The 20,231-nt window shown below is 41.9% G+C and overlaps 1 protein-coding gene across 12 annotated transcripts in view; it reads right to left on the reverse strand.

Moving 5' to 3' along the window:
- The window catches only part of ADGRL3 (adhesion G protein-coupled receptor L3), a 1,275,722-nt gene that overhangs the window by 77,111 nt on the left and 1,178,380 nt on the right, over positions 1-20,231 (reverse strand). For all 12 annotated transcript variants that reach the window (XM_019522289.1, XM_019522280.1, XM_019522284.1 and 9 more), the window contains 2 exons: positions 16,219-16,344; positions 12,131-12,227 (listed from right to left, as the gene is read on the reverse strand). In XM_019522289.1, coding sequence (XP_019377834.1) covers positions 12,131-12,227; positions 16,219-16,344 — 223 coding nt within the window. The remainder of the gene's footprint in view (positions 1-12,130; positions 12,228-16,218; positions 16,345-20,231) is intronic.

The following is a 20,231-nucleotide window of genomic DNA, read 5'->3' on the forward strand; positions in this document are numbered from 1 at the left end:
TTCTCCTCTGAGTTTTAGTCTGCTGCCCCTACAGCCACGGAGTGAAGAACCAGGCTCTGTGCAGCTCAGGGGCTCTGCAGGAAGCCCTGCAAACAGCCTGGCAGCAGCCCGGAATGGCAGCCTCTGCCCAAGAAAAGCGGCAAACCTGATCTCCCCCGCACCCCAAGCCTGCTCGCCTGCCTGAGCTGTGCAGGGGTCTGGTGCTTCCCTCCATGGCTGTGGTGCCCCCCAGGACCACCTGAGCAGGGTGCCACCTGGAGGGGACCGCCACTGCCATGGAGGGAAGCAGCAGTCCCCCCACCCCGCAGCAGCTCACCCTCCCTTCCCTGCCACCAGAGAGGCAGGTAAGTCAGCCGGATATGTGCATGACACGGGGGTTTAAAGGACCCTAAGTTGAAGTGGTGTTTTTAAAAACCCACCTCTTCAATTTAGGGCCCCCATTTCATTCACACATGCCCACCAGTGTTCCTGCCACTTCTCTTTGGACATTTATACATGCAGTTGTGGACATAAATTTTATATGCAACCAGGCCCATGTGGCATGTACAATCTTGAAAACTAATTTAGAAATGAGTGCCTATAAAGGGCCACCATTAAGTTACAGCATCAACTTAACATCAGGTCAATTTTAAAATAGATCTTAAAAAAAATATAAGTACTACCACTGCCATGGATCCTGCCTACCAATTTTTGTGATTTTTTACAATTGCAGTTTCTTGTTTTTAAAGAAGGCCCACTCCTGCGTTGCTTGCTCTGTGAGAGACAAATGACAGAGGAAACTGAATAACTAACAGCTTGCTGTGGGGAAACAGTGAAATTGCCTGTTCTCAGCTGCACAAAGAAAATAAATTGAGGAAAAATAAAACAGAACAAATATTTTCTTCTCTAGCATGTTTCAACAACAATAATGCCCTTAAGGATTACTTGTGCAGTAGTAGATAAAAAATGCTATGGCAGATGTGTGAGATTTAAGTTGATGGTGCCTTCCTGACACCCAGCTGAGTGAAGGAGCTCTCACCTCTCTCAGAGCTGTTTTGTGTGTTAGGGTTTTTGAAAAATACAACAGGAATTCAGCAGGATCTTTGAGACAGTTATGGTGGCCAGATAAGTATGCCAAGTGTGATATACAGACAGAGGCATAGCAGTGCAGCTCTGTGCCTGGGGCACCTATCTGGTGCCTGAGGCAATGCTACCTCCTGCCATCCTGATTGAAGCAGTACAATAAGCTGCTGTTCTAGTAATGGCTGCTCTTGCACCCCCACAACAAAATCAGTGCCCAGGGCTGCTGTCCTGGTGCCCCTAACTCTCCCCACTCCCCCCGCCAGTTATGCTACTGAATACAGACAGCCCAAGGATTTGGGACTGGACATGGTACTCCAGTAAAACTTTTAGGGCCTAGATATTCAGCTGAGCTCTGGGCCTTCCAGGCACCTAAAAGAAGCTACTGAATTTTCAAAAAAGTCTCTGTACCCAAAAGCTAAGAACCAGGAAAAGGGGGGGGGGGCTGAGAAATTTTGAAAAAATCTGATTCTATAGGTCTGTGTCAGGTACAGATTTGTGGGGGCATGAGACCTGATGAATACCAACTTTAAAGCCTGATTATCCAAATAGTTTTCTTTTAATCTCTTCATCTTCTGCCTTTCATTTTCCTTAGGAAGACATCATCCTGGGTTCTGGTCCAAGCTCCAGGAAAGTTTGTGCATTTTATATTAGACATCTAAAAACAGAAATAACCCTAGTAGCAGGACAAGTGCCCAGAACTCCTCTTTCCCAAGTGTTTGTCTGCATTACTAAGTTTGTTCTCTTTCTGCACTCATACAGAAGGGGCTGAAGGGGACGCCATGAAGACCAGCCCACCACTTGCTGTTTGGGGCCTTCTTCTGGAAACTGAAAGAAGCTGGCTTCAGTGTTCTCAGGTTGAAGAGGGCTGAAACCCAGGTCTCCTACTTCCTGGGCAGGTGCTCTAGCCTTGAGGTGACTGTATAACTGTAGAAGATGGGAATCTCCCTTCTGGATGCCAAGAAGATTTCATAGACATTAGGGCTGGAAGGGACCTCACAAGATCATTGGGTCCAGCCCCCTGCCGAAGTGGCAGGAAGTCAGCTGGGGTCAAATGATCCCAGCAAGAAAGGCATCCAAGTGCTTGCACCACCTCTGGGGGGAGTCTATTCCGGGCCCTGGGGACTTGGACGGTAAAGTTTTTCCTTATATCCATTCTGAAATGGTCTTCCAGGAGTTGTGACCAAAGACAGAGACTCATAACTTGAGATCACGTCTGTCACCTGTTTTGAGGAGAGGTGGGAGTTCAGACACACCCTACATTCACTGTATCTCCACACATCTCCCTGCTCAGCACATAGGCTCTCTTTATTTTAGACACTTCACCCTGTTGAACTAGAACACTGATCTTGAAGCAAGGTGCTTATTGTTTAGGAGATATGATGGCTAAAAGACTGTTTGGCTGAAAAGGTAGGTCTGTATGCCTCTTGGCATCTACTACAGGCAATGTGTTTATTTGATTAAAGGATGTTAAATAGCAAGCATCAGTGTTACAGCTGAAGTCATATTAGGTTCTCAGGGCAGTTTTTAGATGGCTTGTGACATGTCCTCTTAGGTCTGGTGACTAGTTTGAGACTGGCCCTGGAGAAATTCTGATTTGGTAAAGATGTGTGCCGGGGAAGATCACACTTCGGAGCATAACACAGGGGTTTGTTGGCTGACTGTGGGAGACACTTTCAAGGATTGTGACCGAGGTCTGCACAACCTGTCAGCATGAGGGAAAGGGAGACAAAGCAGAATGACCCAAACCAGGTATCCCAAAAGAGGATACTCCAGGCACTAGGCTTATGCACTTATGGCATTGACAGACATGAAAAAATGAAAAAAACAAAAACAAATGCTTTACTGGAAGAGGCAGTGCATTAGTTCAATCTGGCTCCACAGCATCTGTATAGACTGGGCACTTCAGTGGGGCTTTTTGGCACTTTTATCTAATAGCTGATTCAATTGGCTATTAGATGAAAGTGTCAAAAATCCACTAAAATGCCTGATCTATATAAACATTGGGCAAGCCAGGTCCAACTAATTTGATGCCTCTTCTGGGCAGGGGTGCACCGAGCTTAAAGTAAAGCACCATTTTGCTTTTTCCCCCATGTTAACAAGCAGCTTTAATGTCTCTTTAACAGCACTCCTTTTCTTTTACCATTTTGTCCCTTTCCCTTCACTTGCAATGCCACAGTTACTATGCTCTATGTCTTCTAAAGCCTTCTTTTAGCATGCATACACCACTGTGGTGGTGTGTACCAACCAAGATACCCTCAAGCATGCTCTGCCCACCCATGCCTGCACACATCCTCCAAACACAGAAAACACACAAGTGAGGCTACTATGGAGTCAATACAGCATCTATTTTCAACCATGTCAGAGTTTGCACTCTCAACAGAGACTGGAGAGACACACCTGAGTAATATTACAGCCATATTTCTGGGTTTAAGCCATTAGAGTGGGTGTGCTTAGGGGTAGCATCAAAGGTAGGACACATTGCCTTCCAAGTGCAAACATGTCTTTTGTTTCTTCACATTGGAAATATGAAAAAGCATATAAAAATGCTTTCACTTAGGTATGCACACTGTCTGCATACCTAAGTAAGGTACAGTAACATAGCTGGGAGGCTCAATCTGATGACTTGTTACTATCTGTGAGCACATTATTAAGGTAGCACCAAGGACCTTGGCCTTATGACTCTAGGTGCTATAGTTACAGAGTTATGACGTGTTCTAGTTGCTACATCAACACTATAGTCACTGCAGCCCAAGCAGGTTGGTCTGGCTAGCTACTGATAGTTTGGGAACTGCTTGCAGTACTCTGTAAGTCCCTCCCATGGGAGCATGGAGCTCAGGGTGGATTGCAGAAGCCACTTGAAAAACTGTATGACTACAGAGTTGCACATTTCTTCAACTACACAGCTATTAGCCTCCCCAAGTTAACTGGTTTAAAGCTAACTTAAGCATGTCTCCACAAGCTGTAAAGACAACTTTGACTGTGGTGTAAAATAAACAATGCAACATTTTGCAACTATAATACATCAGAGCATCAGCCTCCAAGTTTGTGAGTGCATGTGCTCAGATAAAACCTGAGACTGGCTTGAATCTTTGCACAAAAATCTAAATATAGCCAGTGCTTGACACTAGTCCCAGTGGGGTCAGTGGAGCCCTGAGGAAGCACAGTATATTTTCCATGTGTATGTGGAAATTATGGTTCTAGCAAGAACAAGCTGGATGCAACAGCATTTGGAGCACTGACTGCTTAACTGTGCCACCTTGCTGCCATATCAGCCATGGGCACAGTACAGCCTTACAGGGCAAACTGCAGCGGTAGGCTTCTGCTGCATGGAGACCTTTACATTTTAATGCATTTTTCTGAAAGCCTGCTACCTAAAAACCCAGCATAATATGGCCACCCACCCATCCACCCCAATGTACAAAGAAGTCCCCACTGAGTTAACAGTGCAGATACTGTTTCACTATGGAAATCACAGCTTAATTACATCTTCGGGTTGGTGGGAAGGATTTGATAGGAGATTTCATTCTGAAAACAATCAGGTCTCAGTTGTGTTAGAAATCAGGATATTAATGTTACTCATTTTAATTTTCCTCTCTGACTCAGATTCCCACTGTTTGAATTTGAGCTCAATTTGTTTTGTTCATTATGAATGAATCTGCATGAATTTGACATTAAACTGATTATCTCGGAAAACAGTAGCAATAATTTCCCTTTTTCCTGTGTACATTTCAGATTATGTCTGTGTGGCTGACAAAAAAGATGCAGAGGAGAAATAATAAGGCAAAGGGAAATAAAACATGCATTTCAATGTTATGGATGGGTTATTTAGATGGGACATGCTATTATATTTATCCATTATGGGGAACAATAGCCTGGTAAACACGCTGCCCTCATTATATTGGTGAAAACCACACATCAGTAGGTTCACATTTTCTGAAAGCATACGCTAACTGCGACTCTCAGAAGAAAATGTTCTGACTAGGAAGTTCTATGGGATTTCTCTAATTTTCCATTATGGTCTTCAACGCACTGGTGTTACAGGGTCTTTGAACTTCAAAGTGTTTATAGTTTATTATGTGGCAACTCTGGCACTGACTCACACTCCTGTCTAGCAGCCCTGTCAATCATCCTCTCCATCTTTCTGCCATGCCTCTAGAAGCATTTTTCCGGTCCCTCTTCTGCATAGTTCTTCAAATTTGTAATATTGCAATTGGATCAATGTGGGTAGATGAGCTACATTTGGTGGACTGTTGGCCTAGCAGTAAAATTCCATTAAAATTGTGATGGGTTCTGGGTTCAAATTCTGAACAAGACCTGCTTGGGATAGTAAAAGTTTCATGATGGCTTTCTAAACAATATGTTCTTTTTCAACCAGAAGTTATGATCAGGAATCAGAGAGTGACATTCTGTGGCTTGTGTTACGCAGTAAGAGAAATCAGATGGTTGTACTGCTCCCTCTCAACTCAATAAAGCCCCAGAGCCAGACCTACAGAAGGACTTAAGCACCTCAGTCTTGTCTAACTTTCCTAGCAGGTACCAAAGCCCTAGTTTGGTGCCTCAACACTCCCATTCAGATGTTGCAGAACCCTGGAGGCCCTTATAGACCACAGGTGCCTACATTCCTGCCAGCAAAATTCCATATGTACCTAAAAGATCCATTTCTGAGCATGTCCAGAACTGTCTAAGCCTTGCCAGGCCTGAGTAGCTTCATACCTAGTTCAAGCTACAGCCCACTCAGGATTCACTATGGAGGTGTTCTACCCAAACTGGTAGTGTGCTCAGAGGATGCCTATCAGTTGTGGTTACACACACAATTTGGCTGGATGATGTTTTGGTGGCAACAGTATCCCCCCTAAAACAGTGTAGTGGTTAAAGAACATGCTCAGAGTGTGGGAGACCATGTCTTGCTCCCCAGCTTTACCCAAGAAGATCTGGAATTGTCTGCTACCTCTTCATGGCATTTTTTGAGGCTGGGTCCTCTCAACTGCTCCTGATGAATCTATTCCACTTTGTATGGCATAATTAAAAGTTCACTGGACCAGAGAGAGGAAGATACCACCTGGCTCTATACTCTACTGGTAAAGACACACACCTGGCAAAGGGAAGACCTGAATTTCAGGCTTTGCCCCAATATTCAGTAGTTAATCTCTTCATGATTAGGCTAGAGTCATAGGGCATTTATAGACATGCTCTGGGAGGCAGAGGGGAGGGGGCACTTTAATTAGCACCACTTGGAGAGCTGTGATAATGAATGAGCCCAGAGTGACACGTGTATCAACGTCCCCACACTGAAAAATGTTGGTGGGGCGCTTTGAACTAAAACTCATTGAACAAGCTTTAAAGTGCCCCACCGCCATTTTTCAGTATGGCTCCGAAGTGCTACTGCAATACAATTGATAATTAAGAGCAATAGAAGTTTCTCTAAGCGTGTATCATAAAATAGAGAGGAAAGGTTCTTTGAGCAGATGTGATATCTTTTATTAAACCAACTGAGTAGTTGGAAACAAGTTTTTTCTTTTCCCTTGCTCTCTTCCCCCCCTCCCCCCTCTGCTTTACCTCTTTGCTTTACCTTTTGTCTTTAATTTCTACCTATTTACATTTTCACTGACATCCTGCTACACTTTTAGCTTCTCTCATTTCTTGGAGTATCAGAACAGCAGAGACTCCCCATGCCTGAAGAAGGATGACTGAACCTGAAAGCTTGCCAAGAACTTTTTTCCAACTGCTCTGTTGGTCTAATAAAGGATATCACATCTACTCAAAGAACCATGCCTGCCTAAGTCCTTAGACCAACACGGCTACAACCAAAAACCCAGTATCATAAGATATGCTTTTACAAAACAATACCTTCTAAATGTTTACTGCTTCTGGGACCCATTTCCATGAAACTGCAACCATGAAGCACTGTTCTTCTTGCAGTCTTTGTCTACCTTACACTGTTCAGTCTCTAAGAAGCAAGGCTCCCAGATGAAAGACCATCCCTATTGACTTCTATTATGAAAGTTAATGCAGCTCATTTACTGTCTTGTAAAGTAATGTCTATTCCCTAAAGGTAACCATGTAAACAAGGGGTGGGCGATTCAGGAGACTGCTGAGTCAAAGGGGAGGACATGACAAAAAGAACATTAACTAGTTAGTAGGTTTCAGAAACAACTTAAAACAACCTGCCACCAGAGTGCACACTGGCCAGGTCTACATGAGACACTGACTGCACAGTAGTCCAATACTACTGTGCAGTAGCGTCGCGTGGCAAAAACCATGATGCAATGCTACTGCAGAGTAGCAGTATTAGGCTACTGCATAGAGTAGCAGTATTAGGCTACTGCACAGCAGCATCACAAAAAAAGTGTTCATCCATGCTACTGTGCAGTAACTCACTGTATTACATAACACTGCGCAGTAACAACTGTTCAGTCAGCATCTCATGTAGATGCAGCCACTACTACCTTTTATTTAAAGGCCTTTATTACAGTTCTCTCAGAAAAAGATGCTTATCAGCTTAGCACTTTGGAAGAGTTTTAGAACCTCAAAGCCCCATGAACTTCATAGTGATGCAGAGCAACTTGTCTCTCAGGTCATGATGTTGCTAAGGAAATTCATTCAGTTCAACTCAAATCTCTCAGAACTTGTCATCTTTGCAGACCTTGCTCAAGTTAAAACTCAAGAGTTGCAAGCATCTTGAGTTCTACCCACATAAGAAAACATTAAGTAGATTGTGGTGATGCTTTTGGCTGTTCTATTATTGGTATAAACTCTAGCTCAAGTTAGAATAATTTATTAGATGCTAATATGACTACCTTGGGCTGCAGACTCAGTCTCCCGAGACAGAGCCAGTGTTATTTCATAGCACGCCCACTCTTACTTGAGTTAGGCTAATTCAGGAGGAGTCAACTCAAACAGAGATAACTTGACTAAAGTCTGCAAGGGATGCACAGCCCTAGAGTTAGGAGACTGAAACCAGCTGTAAGCAAAGACAGCAATACCACAACAGCACCAATTCCATGTTAGACATAAAAAGTGATACAATGTATATGAAGCACCACCTTTCAAAACAGAGGGATGGAATCACAGGTAAGCTGTATGAGTTTTGACTTTCTCACCTAAAAATGGGCAAGTCAGTAGGACGCTGGAAAGAGAATTGTGGGATGGCATAGGAGGCATGAGTGACAGAAAGGGCAGAGGTCAATTTGTGGTAGGAAAAGAAGGAAAAATAATGTGGTCCTTGACTATCAGGAGGAAGATGTCAACTTAGATTTTGAAACAAAGATGGAATCCCAGGAGATTTCTCATGGTGAAAGTTCCAGGGTCCTGCTTTTCAAGAGAGGAGAATACAATTGACCTGATTCTCCACTCACCTCTGCCTAAGTTATAGAAACCCTCACAGAATAAAGGAAGTGTGAGAAAAAAGAAGAAATTATCCTGATATATTTTGGACAAATCTATAATTTAGAGTTGCCTCCAACAAGTGGGCAGAAAGGAGCCTACTACTGATAATGTCTTCGAGACAGGAGTCAGAAGACTTTTGGTTACAAACTCCAGAACATTTCCATGCCAGAGAGGGAGTTTGAGGCCCTGTCTTGGGTTTTTCACAGGATAAATGAGAACAGAATTCAGGAAGAGGTGAAGGGGTAGCTTTCCAGTTGACAGGACTTTTCTTACCTCTGTGAGTAGAAGATGAATTGGAATTACACAAAGCTGAAAGGGGTATTAAGAGAATTAGTGTCTGAAAAGACAGAAAATAAAGAATGAATTTTCTATTTTCAAAGGACATGTTAGAGTTTGAAAGACAAGGTATCTGGAGAAAGAGAAGAGGGAGAAGAGGAGGGAACTAACAACAGTATGGAGTGGACAAGTCAGATGGAAGCCTTACTGTTAATCATCATAAGCAAATAAGCATAGAGATAAATGACTTTTTCTATGCTGTCCTTTAGATTAGCCAGGCCCATTGGACTCCTGCAAGCTGCAGGGAGATGGTGAAGAATGCGGGTGGGATGAGTGACAACAGAACTGAGATCAGAGAGAACTTAGGTACCAGAGACACAGGACAGAGGTGATCGTTTAGCAAGAGAAGCAAGGAAGATCAGGAAAGAGGCTGTTTTGGCTGACATCACTCAAAGAAAAGAAGGTTTTTTCCAGGAAATCTGAAAAGCTTAGACAAGACTGTTGCTTTTTGGGGAGAGAAAGTGGGAGGAAGGATGAATTGTTTCAGAATGGTGAGCAATGTGGAGAGCACCAATTGACTGAGTGTGCTTGATTACAAATTGAAATGAGTTACGCAAAGCCGCTCTAATAAAAAGTTGCTAACACCTGTTCAAAGTGTGTCAGAGTGCAAGTTAGTCCCAGATCAACTGAAATGACATTTCAATCAATTAATTTCTCTTATAAACGGGCAGACAAATAATGAACTTCCAGACAAATATGAGGACTGTAGAAACTTATGAAAAGGGATGTGGTTCTATTGTGTGAACCACTGGCAGGGAAAGACGCAAAATGTACATTCAAGGCTTGTACATTACTCCTCTGAGCTTTTATTTTATACTTGCAAATAAAACATTAACGATGCTGCTTCTTTAATACTTGATATATATATTAAAATATTAAGAGGAATAAAAGAACTGTAAAATTGTATTATAAGATCAGTCCAATAGGACTCTCACTCTCTTCTTTTGTGAGGGATTGGAGAAGTAATTTATGCATAAGGTTACAAAAGCCCTAAGGCTGTTACTATGTTCTTCCAATTGAAATATACAGGATAAAAGCTATGTATGAAATAACCAGAGGGTTTATGTAGCTCGATGTCTGTTAACTTCAGGCTTTGTTTCCTAGCTCAGTAGCTTCTATAATGGGTGATCACGTGCTCACTTTGGTGCCAGGACCTTTTGTAGTTTCTGTATGTACAGCTGTCTTTATCCACTAACAATAAAAATGTGTAATACGGTGTCTGCTTCCTTTAAAACTAATGCTGCAGCCCCTCTTCTCCCTTCTGCAGCTATATATTCCCCATGTTGATGAGCATATCCTCAGGCATGTGGTTCTATTGTTTTGCATGGCATGACTTTCACAGGTAAGTACTAACTGATGGCAGTGAGCATTGCCTAACTTGGGCCTTATTCATCTTACTTGTGTGAAAATCTATTTATGTTCCCCTTCAAGACTGGGTATGAAGAAATAGAAGCCAACCACCCCGGAGCTTTGCCATGATTTCCATTTTAGGGAGACACCTTCAACATTGAACAAATTACTTAACCAGATTGAGGAAGGACACCTTTCCTTTACTGATGAACCCAAGAGATTTTGCTTCAAAGGCTTTCCTGTTTATACCCCCAGCTGTATATTTCAAAGCAAGTGAGAGCTTGCATTATTGGATACAATTTACATTTCATGCTTTGGACAGAGAATGGACTGCTGTTTGCAGCTCAGATTGCGAGGAAGATGTGGGAAACCAGGTCTGACTTCAGAGTGGCCTTATGCTGCAAAGTAAAACCTGCAAAGCAGCACCAAGTTGTTCATTTCATCTCTCTGCGTGACAGGGGAAAGGTGAGAATCATGAACAGCAATCAGCTGGGACAAAACAAGTTAAATGGAGGCATCTACGATAGAAGGTAAAGTTTTTGTTTTTTGTTTTTGTTTGTCTTTCTTGGTGATTGTTTTGGACTAGTAGTTAGTCCAATAAAAGACATCACAATACTTCTTGTTTGTTTCCTGGACCATCAGGACTACAAAAACACTCCAAACCTACTGTGATGGAAGTTCATTTCACATGGTTGCCTTTGTTACACAATGGCCAACAAAGTGGCCACTTCCTTCTACTTCAGTGAACCTTCAACAAAGAATAAAATTAAAAAGGAAGCATGAATAATGAGATATCAGTATACATCCACCTGCTCTTGCCTTCAAATGGGTGTGGACAATGCGTATAAGCATTCAGGGAACTGAGCTCAATGTCCCTGGTGTCCTAGAGTAGAGTAGTCATTGTTAGTAATTGCAGAGCCCAAATAAAGACGGTCCCACATTTTTTTTTATATGCAGGCAAAATTATAACTGAAATCAACGGGAGTTTTGCCTGAATAAAAATAAAAGAGGATGAATGAGTCTCCTCTCACATCATTTTTTCCTACAATGAAGCACTCCTATTGACCTAAGTGGAATTATTTCTGATTTACACCAGTGTAAATGAGAAGAGAATCAGATGTGGGCCAAATACTGGCTTCTTTCCACACCAGCATTTAGCTGCTGGATTTACAGCACTGAAGCCAAGGTGTGACACTGAGGACTTTGCCCATAATTACTTACAGTGAACTATCAAAGTAACTTAACCAGAAGTGAAACAGCAGTTTTTGAGGCTCAGCAATCCCACTATTTCCATACAATCATTTTACTGTGGAACACTCATGAAAAACCTTTTTAAAAAGCTGTTAAGATTTCACACTGCTCCAGGTACTGTACTTTGTCTAATATTACTCTTTTGCCATACATTTCAGAAAGACTTTCCTCTCCAGTTCTCCAGATTGCTCATATTAGTCAGGCATTCATTTTGGATATTAAGATCACTGAAGATGATTTTGTTCCAAGTACAAGTTTTCTTTAAAAATGTGTTCAGCAGTACATTTTTGTTTCCACAAAAGCCTAGGAAATTGCTTTATACCTGGGACAATGTGGCATTTGATGATGCTTAATAGACTCTACAGTCCCATAACTGCCCATTTTCACTACTAGCAATGAGGCCTGACAGCTTACTGTCTTATGGTGCTACCAGTTGACTTCAGAAAGAAGGTTTCATTTAGTTTCCTAACTTACTTTCAGAAGTTACTTTCAGAAATTAAATCCTTGAAAATGCATGTGTAAAAAAAAAATTAAAAAGGAAAACAGCAACAATAATAAAACATCTTCCCAAACTAATGAATAATGGAACATACCACACTCCTAAAACATTTTTGTGTCTTGTAACATTCTTATAGAATAATGTCGGTACAATGGGAGGTAGTGTGAAGGGGGAAAAAGGACGATATATTTGGCATCCTTAAAGTAATCACAAAAGTTATACATATGAAAAATAATTTATAATTACCTCTGTTGAGTGAAGCTGAACTGTTTATATCTCCAGTAATAAAGGAAGACTCGGACTGCTTTCGAACTGTGTCATTCCACATCCGACGAATACGGCTCTGAAGAGGGATTGAACCACAGCAGGTAATGAATTTTTTAGCAGCTGCAGATAGGTTTCTTTCTGCCTCACTAAAGATGGCTATTGGCATCTCTAGCTCAGGATGAGACTTGTTTCTATCCAGCTGTAAGTAAGCAGTTTCTGATTGGTTGTAACCTACCTATTGCATATCAGACACATCATTCCCAGGCTTCATAACATGAATTTATATCTCAGATAAGAAGTGCATCACAAGATACCATATATTTTCTAAATCTTAATAAAAAAACAATATAGGCCATGAAAAAGAAACCCCTCCAAATCCATGTGGGATACTGTTCCAACAATGGAGCATTAAATAACTGAAACTAGCAAATACTAGCGTGCATGGGCCTGAAATTACCTTGGTGTATATTGATTTGTATGTTTTTGTAAAGTATAATGGAATAGCTATTATATGTCTAGGCATCTCTGGATGTACTGAGGTTTTTTCACAACTCTATTATTCATCATGGCAAACATCAGAAATAACTGCAAAATAAAAGGCCTTATATTTTCATCATAAAAAAGTACTGACAGTGGAGCATTCTTGGGTACAACATGAACACAGGAAAGTGATCTTATTCTACTGTCCTGGATTGTATGATTTTGTTTTAATTGTCAGATGGGTCGTGGAATATTTATATAAACTACTTCATGCCACACTGTCCCTCCTCCCAATCCTTCACTTAAAATCTATGGCCAGGTTTCCAAAAAACTAAACAGCTAACACTAAGTTCAGATTTTCAGAAGATTGCCATGACCTACAGCTCTCATTGTTCTCTGAAAATCTCTCCATTTCTTTCAGGTGCCTAAAGGGGGGGGGGGCATGGAGCAGGGAGAGGGGTTGATTTGTGTTTTTGAACTCTTGCTGATTATTTAGGTCGTAAAGAGGAGTTGTTGGGTGCTGAACACTTCCAGAAGTCTGGCCCCATATTACAGGTTATTCTCCCCTAGATCAGGAGAGGAACATTCCTGCGCTGCATCTCTTGACCTTAGGAATGGAGACGTTTTAACAAAGCTGCACACAATAAAAAAGTTTTTCTCTTTTTCCACTGGAACAGAAAGAGTTTAATATTAGGAGGGAGGAGTGATGGAGAGCCCAGGGCTTTGCGGTCATGGAGATATAAGAGGGTGTGCCCAGTCTCAGACTGTGCAAGTGTGCTGCCTTTACACTGTGTGTCAACAGATCTACCAAGTACTGAGAAACATTTGTCCAACCTCAGTGACATGTGGGAGGGGAGAGCAGAAGAGAGGTATTGGTCTTGCTCTCACCTGTGATGACATGGTGAAGGCTGGGATATACTAAGAAGCCTAAGGGAGTTAAGGTGTCTAGCACTGTTACATTCCTTAACATCTGACTGAAAATACTGTGAGAACCCATACTGGTTATATTTTATGTTACTGTTTCATTTATTTGTGATTTATACTAAGTTAATAAATTAGAAGTGGGTTGTAGTTATGAACAGTATGTCAGCTATGAACAGTATGTCACAGGTCATTCAATCCATACAAACAGGAGGAGTTACCAATTGTCATGAGTCCAACCTGTTGCACCTCATAATAACTGATGGGCCCTTCACTAAAACATCTATTAATCATGTATTAACCTTTACAGACTTTCCATAAAAGGAAATTTTAGTGTTCCATTTTTTAAATGATATTTAATTATTACTGGGGGACCAAGTCTGGATATTAATTCTAATGCTTTGGAGTGTCTTTAAGATGGGGCGGGGGAATCCCGAGATTTTTGTTTCCCCTACTCCTGCCCCACCTTTCAATGTGTATTTTGCTAAAAGGAAAAAAAAAAGCTTGAGTGCTTTCAAGCAGACCCATATCATTTCTCTAAAAATTCTCCAAGTTTACTGGCTTTAGGTAATCAACAAATGGCATTAGATGCTCTCCATAACACAGTGGGATCCAACATCCATTTTTTGCTGTCAGTTTGTATGGGTATATTTTAATGTTCAGGAAAGATGCCGATGGCCAGGCCCAGAGGTGGGAATCCTCTGCTGCTATACAGAACCAGTAAGCACTGCAATGGGAGCAAAACTGGCCAAAGTACCTCAATTTTTACCTAGAGGGATGGCCTCTTTCCTCTCCAAGGCACAATCATCCTTCAGCTTCAGTGTTACAGCAGTGGAAAGGAGTGCCTATTGGAGTTAACTGTAATGATCACTTCTGTGATATGGGCACCTTCCTAGTTATAAATAGGGACCTACCCAAATCACGAAAAGAGAAATCAATTTTCACAGCTTGGTCATGGCCTAAAGAGCCAATTTCACAGTCATTTTGCAGTAGCCCCACCCCTTGGCATTGACTGGCAGCCCCAGGAGGAGAAGGGACAAGGTGGTGGCTGCCATCTTGTTTGCTGGCTGCCCTGCCTCTCAGTGCTAATTAGTGGAGCGGCATGAGGGGGCAGGTGCCATCTTAGCTTCTTCCCTTCATGCCACCCTGCCAGCCAGCACCTTCCCCTCCCAGATGGACTATGAGGCTGGGCTGCAACACCAGCAAGGACCACTGGCTCCCACTAGGGAGACAGCATTTTTTTTGTTGGTTGATTTCCTGGGAAAGCACAGCTAATCCCATTTTTTGTGGAGATCACCATTTTTTGTGATTCCCACAAAAATTGCAAAACCAGGATTTAAGTAGGGCCCTAGTCATAAATCATATGGCATTGACACATTTGAAGGGCTACCAAACAACTGTCAGATTTAATGATTTTTGGCCATTGCTGACAGGTGTGGAACTGAATGAGGCAAAAGACTCTACAATTCTACTGCCATTTGCCCTGAATTGGCCCAGTTCCTTGCAAACACCAAACAAGAGCTCTTGGATGGCATCTTGGAAAACTTAAAAAAATAAATTACAATTTGCATCTAAAATATAAATCACAAATAATGTTTTCCAGGGAGATTATAAACTGCTATTTGCTGTGTGTTCCTTTCATAATTTAATAGGTGAACTGTCAAGTATAATTAGATCCATTAGTAATACAGAATACATTTGTGTTTGGTTTCTGTTGATTAAGAAGTTAAGCTGCCTCATTTTATATGAACTGTTCTTCATAAATCTGTATCTGTACACAAGGTAGCAAGTAAAATACTAAATGCACCAACTAAATAGAAATTGAATTTTTAGATGACCAAGGCATAACCAGTTTAGAAAATAAATAGTAGTTTTGAAACCTGGTGGATTTGTTGAAGGGAATTTGAAACAAAGAAAATCAGTAACCCACAGAATTGATTAAAACAGTTAACACCAGTAAATGATCTGTTTCATCTTCCACACTGTATGAGAAGTTTTGTTGTCTTCTCTCAGAAAAAGGGTAGGAATACTACAGTAATCTTATCACGTAGTACATATATTACTCATCTGGGAAAAATAGACAATTTTGGCGTGTTTGCTTTCCTCTCAATTCATTTTCAGAGTGTTAGGGGAAACTAATGACAATTACAATTTCAGTAACCAAACTGTATTTGATTATGAGATGTCAGATTTGAAAGATGGGAGACAAACTTAGTTCTTCATTGTACTGGTATAGCTCTGAAGAAGCTCCTTTGACTTCTGATGGCGTACATACTGTTTCAGGGAGGACAAGTTAACCCATAATGTCCAAAAGGGGAAATATATACCTGCATACACGTGTGTGTGTATGTGTATACACAGCAAAACATCTCATACAGTCTATACACACACACATATGTACACACATATACTCACACACCAAATAAAGTCTGGATGGTCAATTCTTCAAATCTTTTCTATAATCAACTACTTCCCAATCCATTTTAAACCACACAACATCTCTTTGATGGCTGGATCATTGTGGCACAGTGCAATGCTCCCATATAAAAGGATGCCATTTCAAGAATGAATTCTTGACCTTCTGATCCCAAGGACATTGACTGTGTAATACAGTATATAGCAGGAAGGCGAGAGGCATTGCATTCCAGCTAACGAACACTTTTTACCTGTGAGCCTGTGGAATATCGTCCAGGCGTCCGTGACCCAGAGGTTTTTCCTGAGCCTATGGAACTCTCTGTGCTTTTCCCGCTACAGCAATGTGTGCGCAGGCATTTTCCATACTCTTTACGTACCTAGCCAACAAAACAGGACCTTTCATTAGCAGGCAGCTCCTCTTCCAGCCAGAGCCTTAAGACTTTTCACAATGCTATTTTCTTTCTTCAGTGATGTATTAACATTAAAGTTGCTTTTGTACATTTAAAAAGATTCTATTACACTTCTCAATAGCATTCCCATAACAGGTTAGCTCTATGCTTATGATATCACAAGGGACCACTTTTATGTAGAAAAGCTGTTCCCTGACATCAGTAGAATTTAGCTACCTCCGAGGCACATCAGGACAGTACGGAAGTAAAGATATACTATTTATGACTGAAAATTAATATCATCATAGATTTGATCTAAACTGGCATGTTGGCTCATCTAGGTACTAAAAGTTATTGCTTCTGGAAGTGTGCTAGGATGAAAATCGCAAAACTGAAACATACAGGAGGCATTGATTTTATACTCCTTTTCCTACAGTGAAATTCAAACTCCACAAAGCTGTGACAACCAAAAGCAAAGCTGCTTTTAAGGGTAAGCAGCCAGAGCAATTGCCCAGGATGTCAGGCTTTGTGGAGCTCTAGGAGGTGAGCCATCCTATATGTATGTGGAGAAAGATTGGGGCCCACACTGTAGCCTCTGCCTGAGGCCCCCAGCAGTCTAACACTGGCTCTCCCTTGGAGATGAAGTCCTTAGTATGCTGAGAAGGCAGGCATGGTGCTAACTACCCCAGAGAGACCAGTCAGGATTTAGACAATGTTTACGGGCTAATTTCTCTAGTAGAGACAATCGGTCACATTCTCAGTAGATGTAAACTGGTGTCCCTCCAGTGGCTTCAGTGGAACCCTATTGCTTCGAGCCAGTTGAGAATCCAGGTTTTTGCAAAACTGAGGTCTATGCACATGTGTGATTTTGCCTATAAATGCAGAGAGATCAACAAGAGGTGAAACTGAAAATGCAGAGATCAGCTTGTGAAACGAATGTGAGGAAAGGGCAGTTTACTTATCCATTGGAAAATAATAAATAGAAAAGGAAATTAGCAGCAGAGGTTAACCTGTGAGTGTGCTGCACTTAGTTATCTGGTTAAATCTCTCTAGTCTTGCTATGAACAGTTCAGAAATCTATTTATGAAATAACTGTTTAAACAGCAAATTACAGCTTTTTATATTGGTCCTTCTTTAAGAGCCTGAGACAAACACAATGCCATGTGTGCTCAATGCGCTCTCGAGTGCCTAATCAATTCTTTGCTGAGAGAAAATAATTCAATTGCTTTAATTAGCCACCTACTGCTTTCCACTGCAGCTTTGTGCTGATTTTTTAGTTCACAGTGGATGGAAAGCAAAAGTATTTTGCTAAATAAGCCCTCCCCCAACCTCTTGGTTCAAACCAACAGAAGCCTGACATCCAGGTACATCTCAGGAGTTTCCTTCATTCTACAGTGGCACCACTCAGAAGTGACTCCACTGAAATCACTGATGCTTTACTGGCACAGAACTGCCCTGAGACAGAAGGGATTCCAGCCCTTGGGTATGAATAAGTGCCATAACAGTCACAATGTTGTTGTGTTGCTATATGGTGCTGTGCTGGGAAACAAGCATTTGCAAGGACTGAGAGTTAGAGAAATAGGGTGTATGGAAATTGTGGTCCAGAGAGAATAGTGTGGAAATGTTATCTCCTAATAAAAGGAAACACCTGCATGTCTGATTAGAAGCATCAGTGAGTCAGTGAAAAGCAGATGCAGAACAATCGGAGCTGTAGGAGTCTTAAAGATGTGGAAGGAACAGCATCTGTCTCCCCAAATACATACAGATACCATAAGAGCAAAAACAATGCCTGTAAGGTACAGCCGCTACTCAATTCAGCCCCTAACAGGACAGATTCTGATGCTTTCCTGGTGCATAGCAGATAAAACCAGTGATGTCAGTGGGAACAAGGTCTTGCTGAACTCTGAAAAAGAGCCCTAATGTAGGAAATCATCCCTATATATTAGCACTCAATGCTATCCCCTGGACCTTAGCATGTACTTAAAAGCTTTTGAAAATAGGGGGCTAGGAAAAGAAAATTTGACTGGGCAATAAACCTTCCCTCTTTCACTATCTGCAGTCAGTAAATGCTCAGAGACTTAGGAGAAATAAAGAGAAGGAATAATACACAGAGAGGTCTGCACAGGTGCTAATGCTCTCATTTGACCAGTGGTGAGAGATGACAAGTCTTTGGCCCCTTGGTGTTACAAGGCATATACTATAAAACTACACTCTTTGGCATCATTAACTGATATACAGAGCTTGCTACATAAAAAACAGAGACAGAAAGTGAAGACCCCTTTTCAAAAGAAATGCTGAGAGTAGCTAACAGGGAACATCTGTAATGTTTCTGTACTATTTATTGTGAGTAAAGGGATCAAAGCCCGGCTCTTAAAGATTAATTTATATATATATAAAAAGAGAAGGCCAAACGAGTATTTCCAGAAGACAGTAAGCTCTCCTTAAGGCTAAGAGTTCTATAATTTTTCCACATTTAAATAAAAATGGGATCAGTTGAGCTCCATTCTCCTGCTATTTGAAAACTCAAACGGAATTGTCTTTTCTCCTTCAAGGCCTAAATAATTTGGTGATCAGTTGTTGGGTATTTTTATATATAATTTGCTTCCAGCAGTGTGGCTATTCAAAAGAGTGAATAGGACTAGCATGCCCCTATTGACCTACTTACTCATAGGCTGCATCCAGATGAGCAGGGGTGTGTGCTTGCAGTGTCACAAATTTGTGCCGCCTTGATCTGCAATGCATGTCCCTGCAAGTACTCTTTGTTGTGGGCCATGCCCAGCTCCTGGCCAGGCTCCATGTGCTGCAGGGGATGGGGCTGGCTGGGGCACAGGGTGCCTTAGTGCAGGGCCAGCCGACAGGCAGCCCCCCCCACTGAGGCACCCTGTGCCCCAGCCAGTCAGAGAGCCACACGTGGAGTCCAGCTAGGAGCTGAGAGGAGTTGGGCATGGCCTACAAAACAGGGTACATGCAGGGGTGTGTGCTGTGGTACAAAGTAGTGGCATTTTCTGGTAGCAAAAAAAAATAAACCCTGAAAAAAATAGCAGGACAAAACACACAAAAATAGCATGCGCTGAGACAAATACAGAGATGAGGGAGAGTAGGCATCTGTGTGTTGCCCGCTTCCCTGTCTCCATGCACTGTGGAGCCCCCATGCTGAGGCACACTGAGCCCCAGCCAGTTGCAGATGGCTGGTTGTGGCACAGTGTACCTCAACATGGGGGACCAGGCAGCTCGGGGTTGGCTGCTCCCCCATCTCTGTATTTGACCTTGTGCATGCTATTTTGGCGTGCTTTGCCCTGCTTTTTTTTCTAGGGTTTTTTTTTTGCTAACAGGAAATCCCGGTAGCAAATTTTGTACTCGTGCTGCAAATTAGTAGTGCTGTGCACAGTTTAATATGCAAAGCATGTGGTTTGTGGTGTCACAAAGAGGTTTATGGTGCCACAAGCTGCATGTGCCTGCATGTGTGGATGCAGCTATAGGGCCTATCTATGCTGTCCTGGACCATGCTAAAGAGCACCACCATGACCCACTCTCACCTGTGCTGCATATGCAAAATGCCAAAATTACCATGGCTTACTCCCTAGCACAGCTGTGCGTGGTGTAATCACGCCCATTCAGGGGTTCTAGTATCCAGTAACCTAAAGGATGCGTTTATGGTGCACTAACTTCACAGTACTAATTCCTTGTGTGAATATGCATGGTGGTATGCACTGAGACTGGCTTTGAGTACAGTGACTGCTCTGCTGTGAAAGAGCATGTGCCCTAAGTGTGTCCATATTTGCCAAAAACCATGGCAGACCTCACTGTGCATTAACTTCCTCATGTAGACAAGCCCTGTAACATTATTAGCTTTAAGCATATGAATAGCCTTTATT

The sequence above is a fragment of the Gavialis gangeticus genome, unplaced genomic scaffold, assembly GCF_001723915.1.
Source record: "Gavialis gangeticus isolate Ggan-Ray unplaced genomic scaffold, GavGan_comp1, whole genome shotgun sequence".
Taxonomy (NCBI): Eukaryota; Metazoa; Chordata; order Crocodylia; family Gavialidae; genus Gavialis; species Gavialis gangeticus.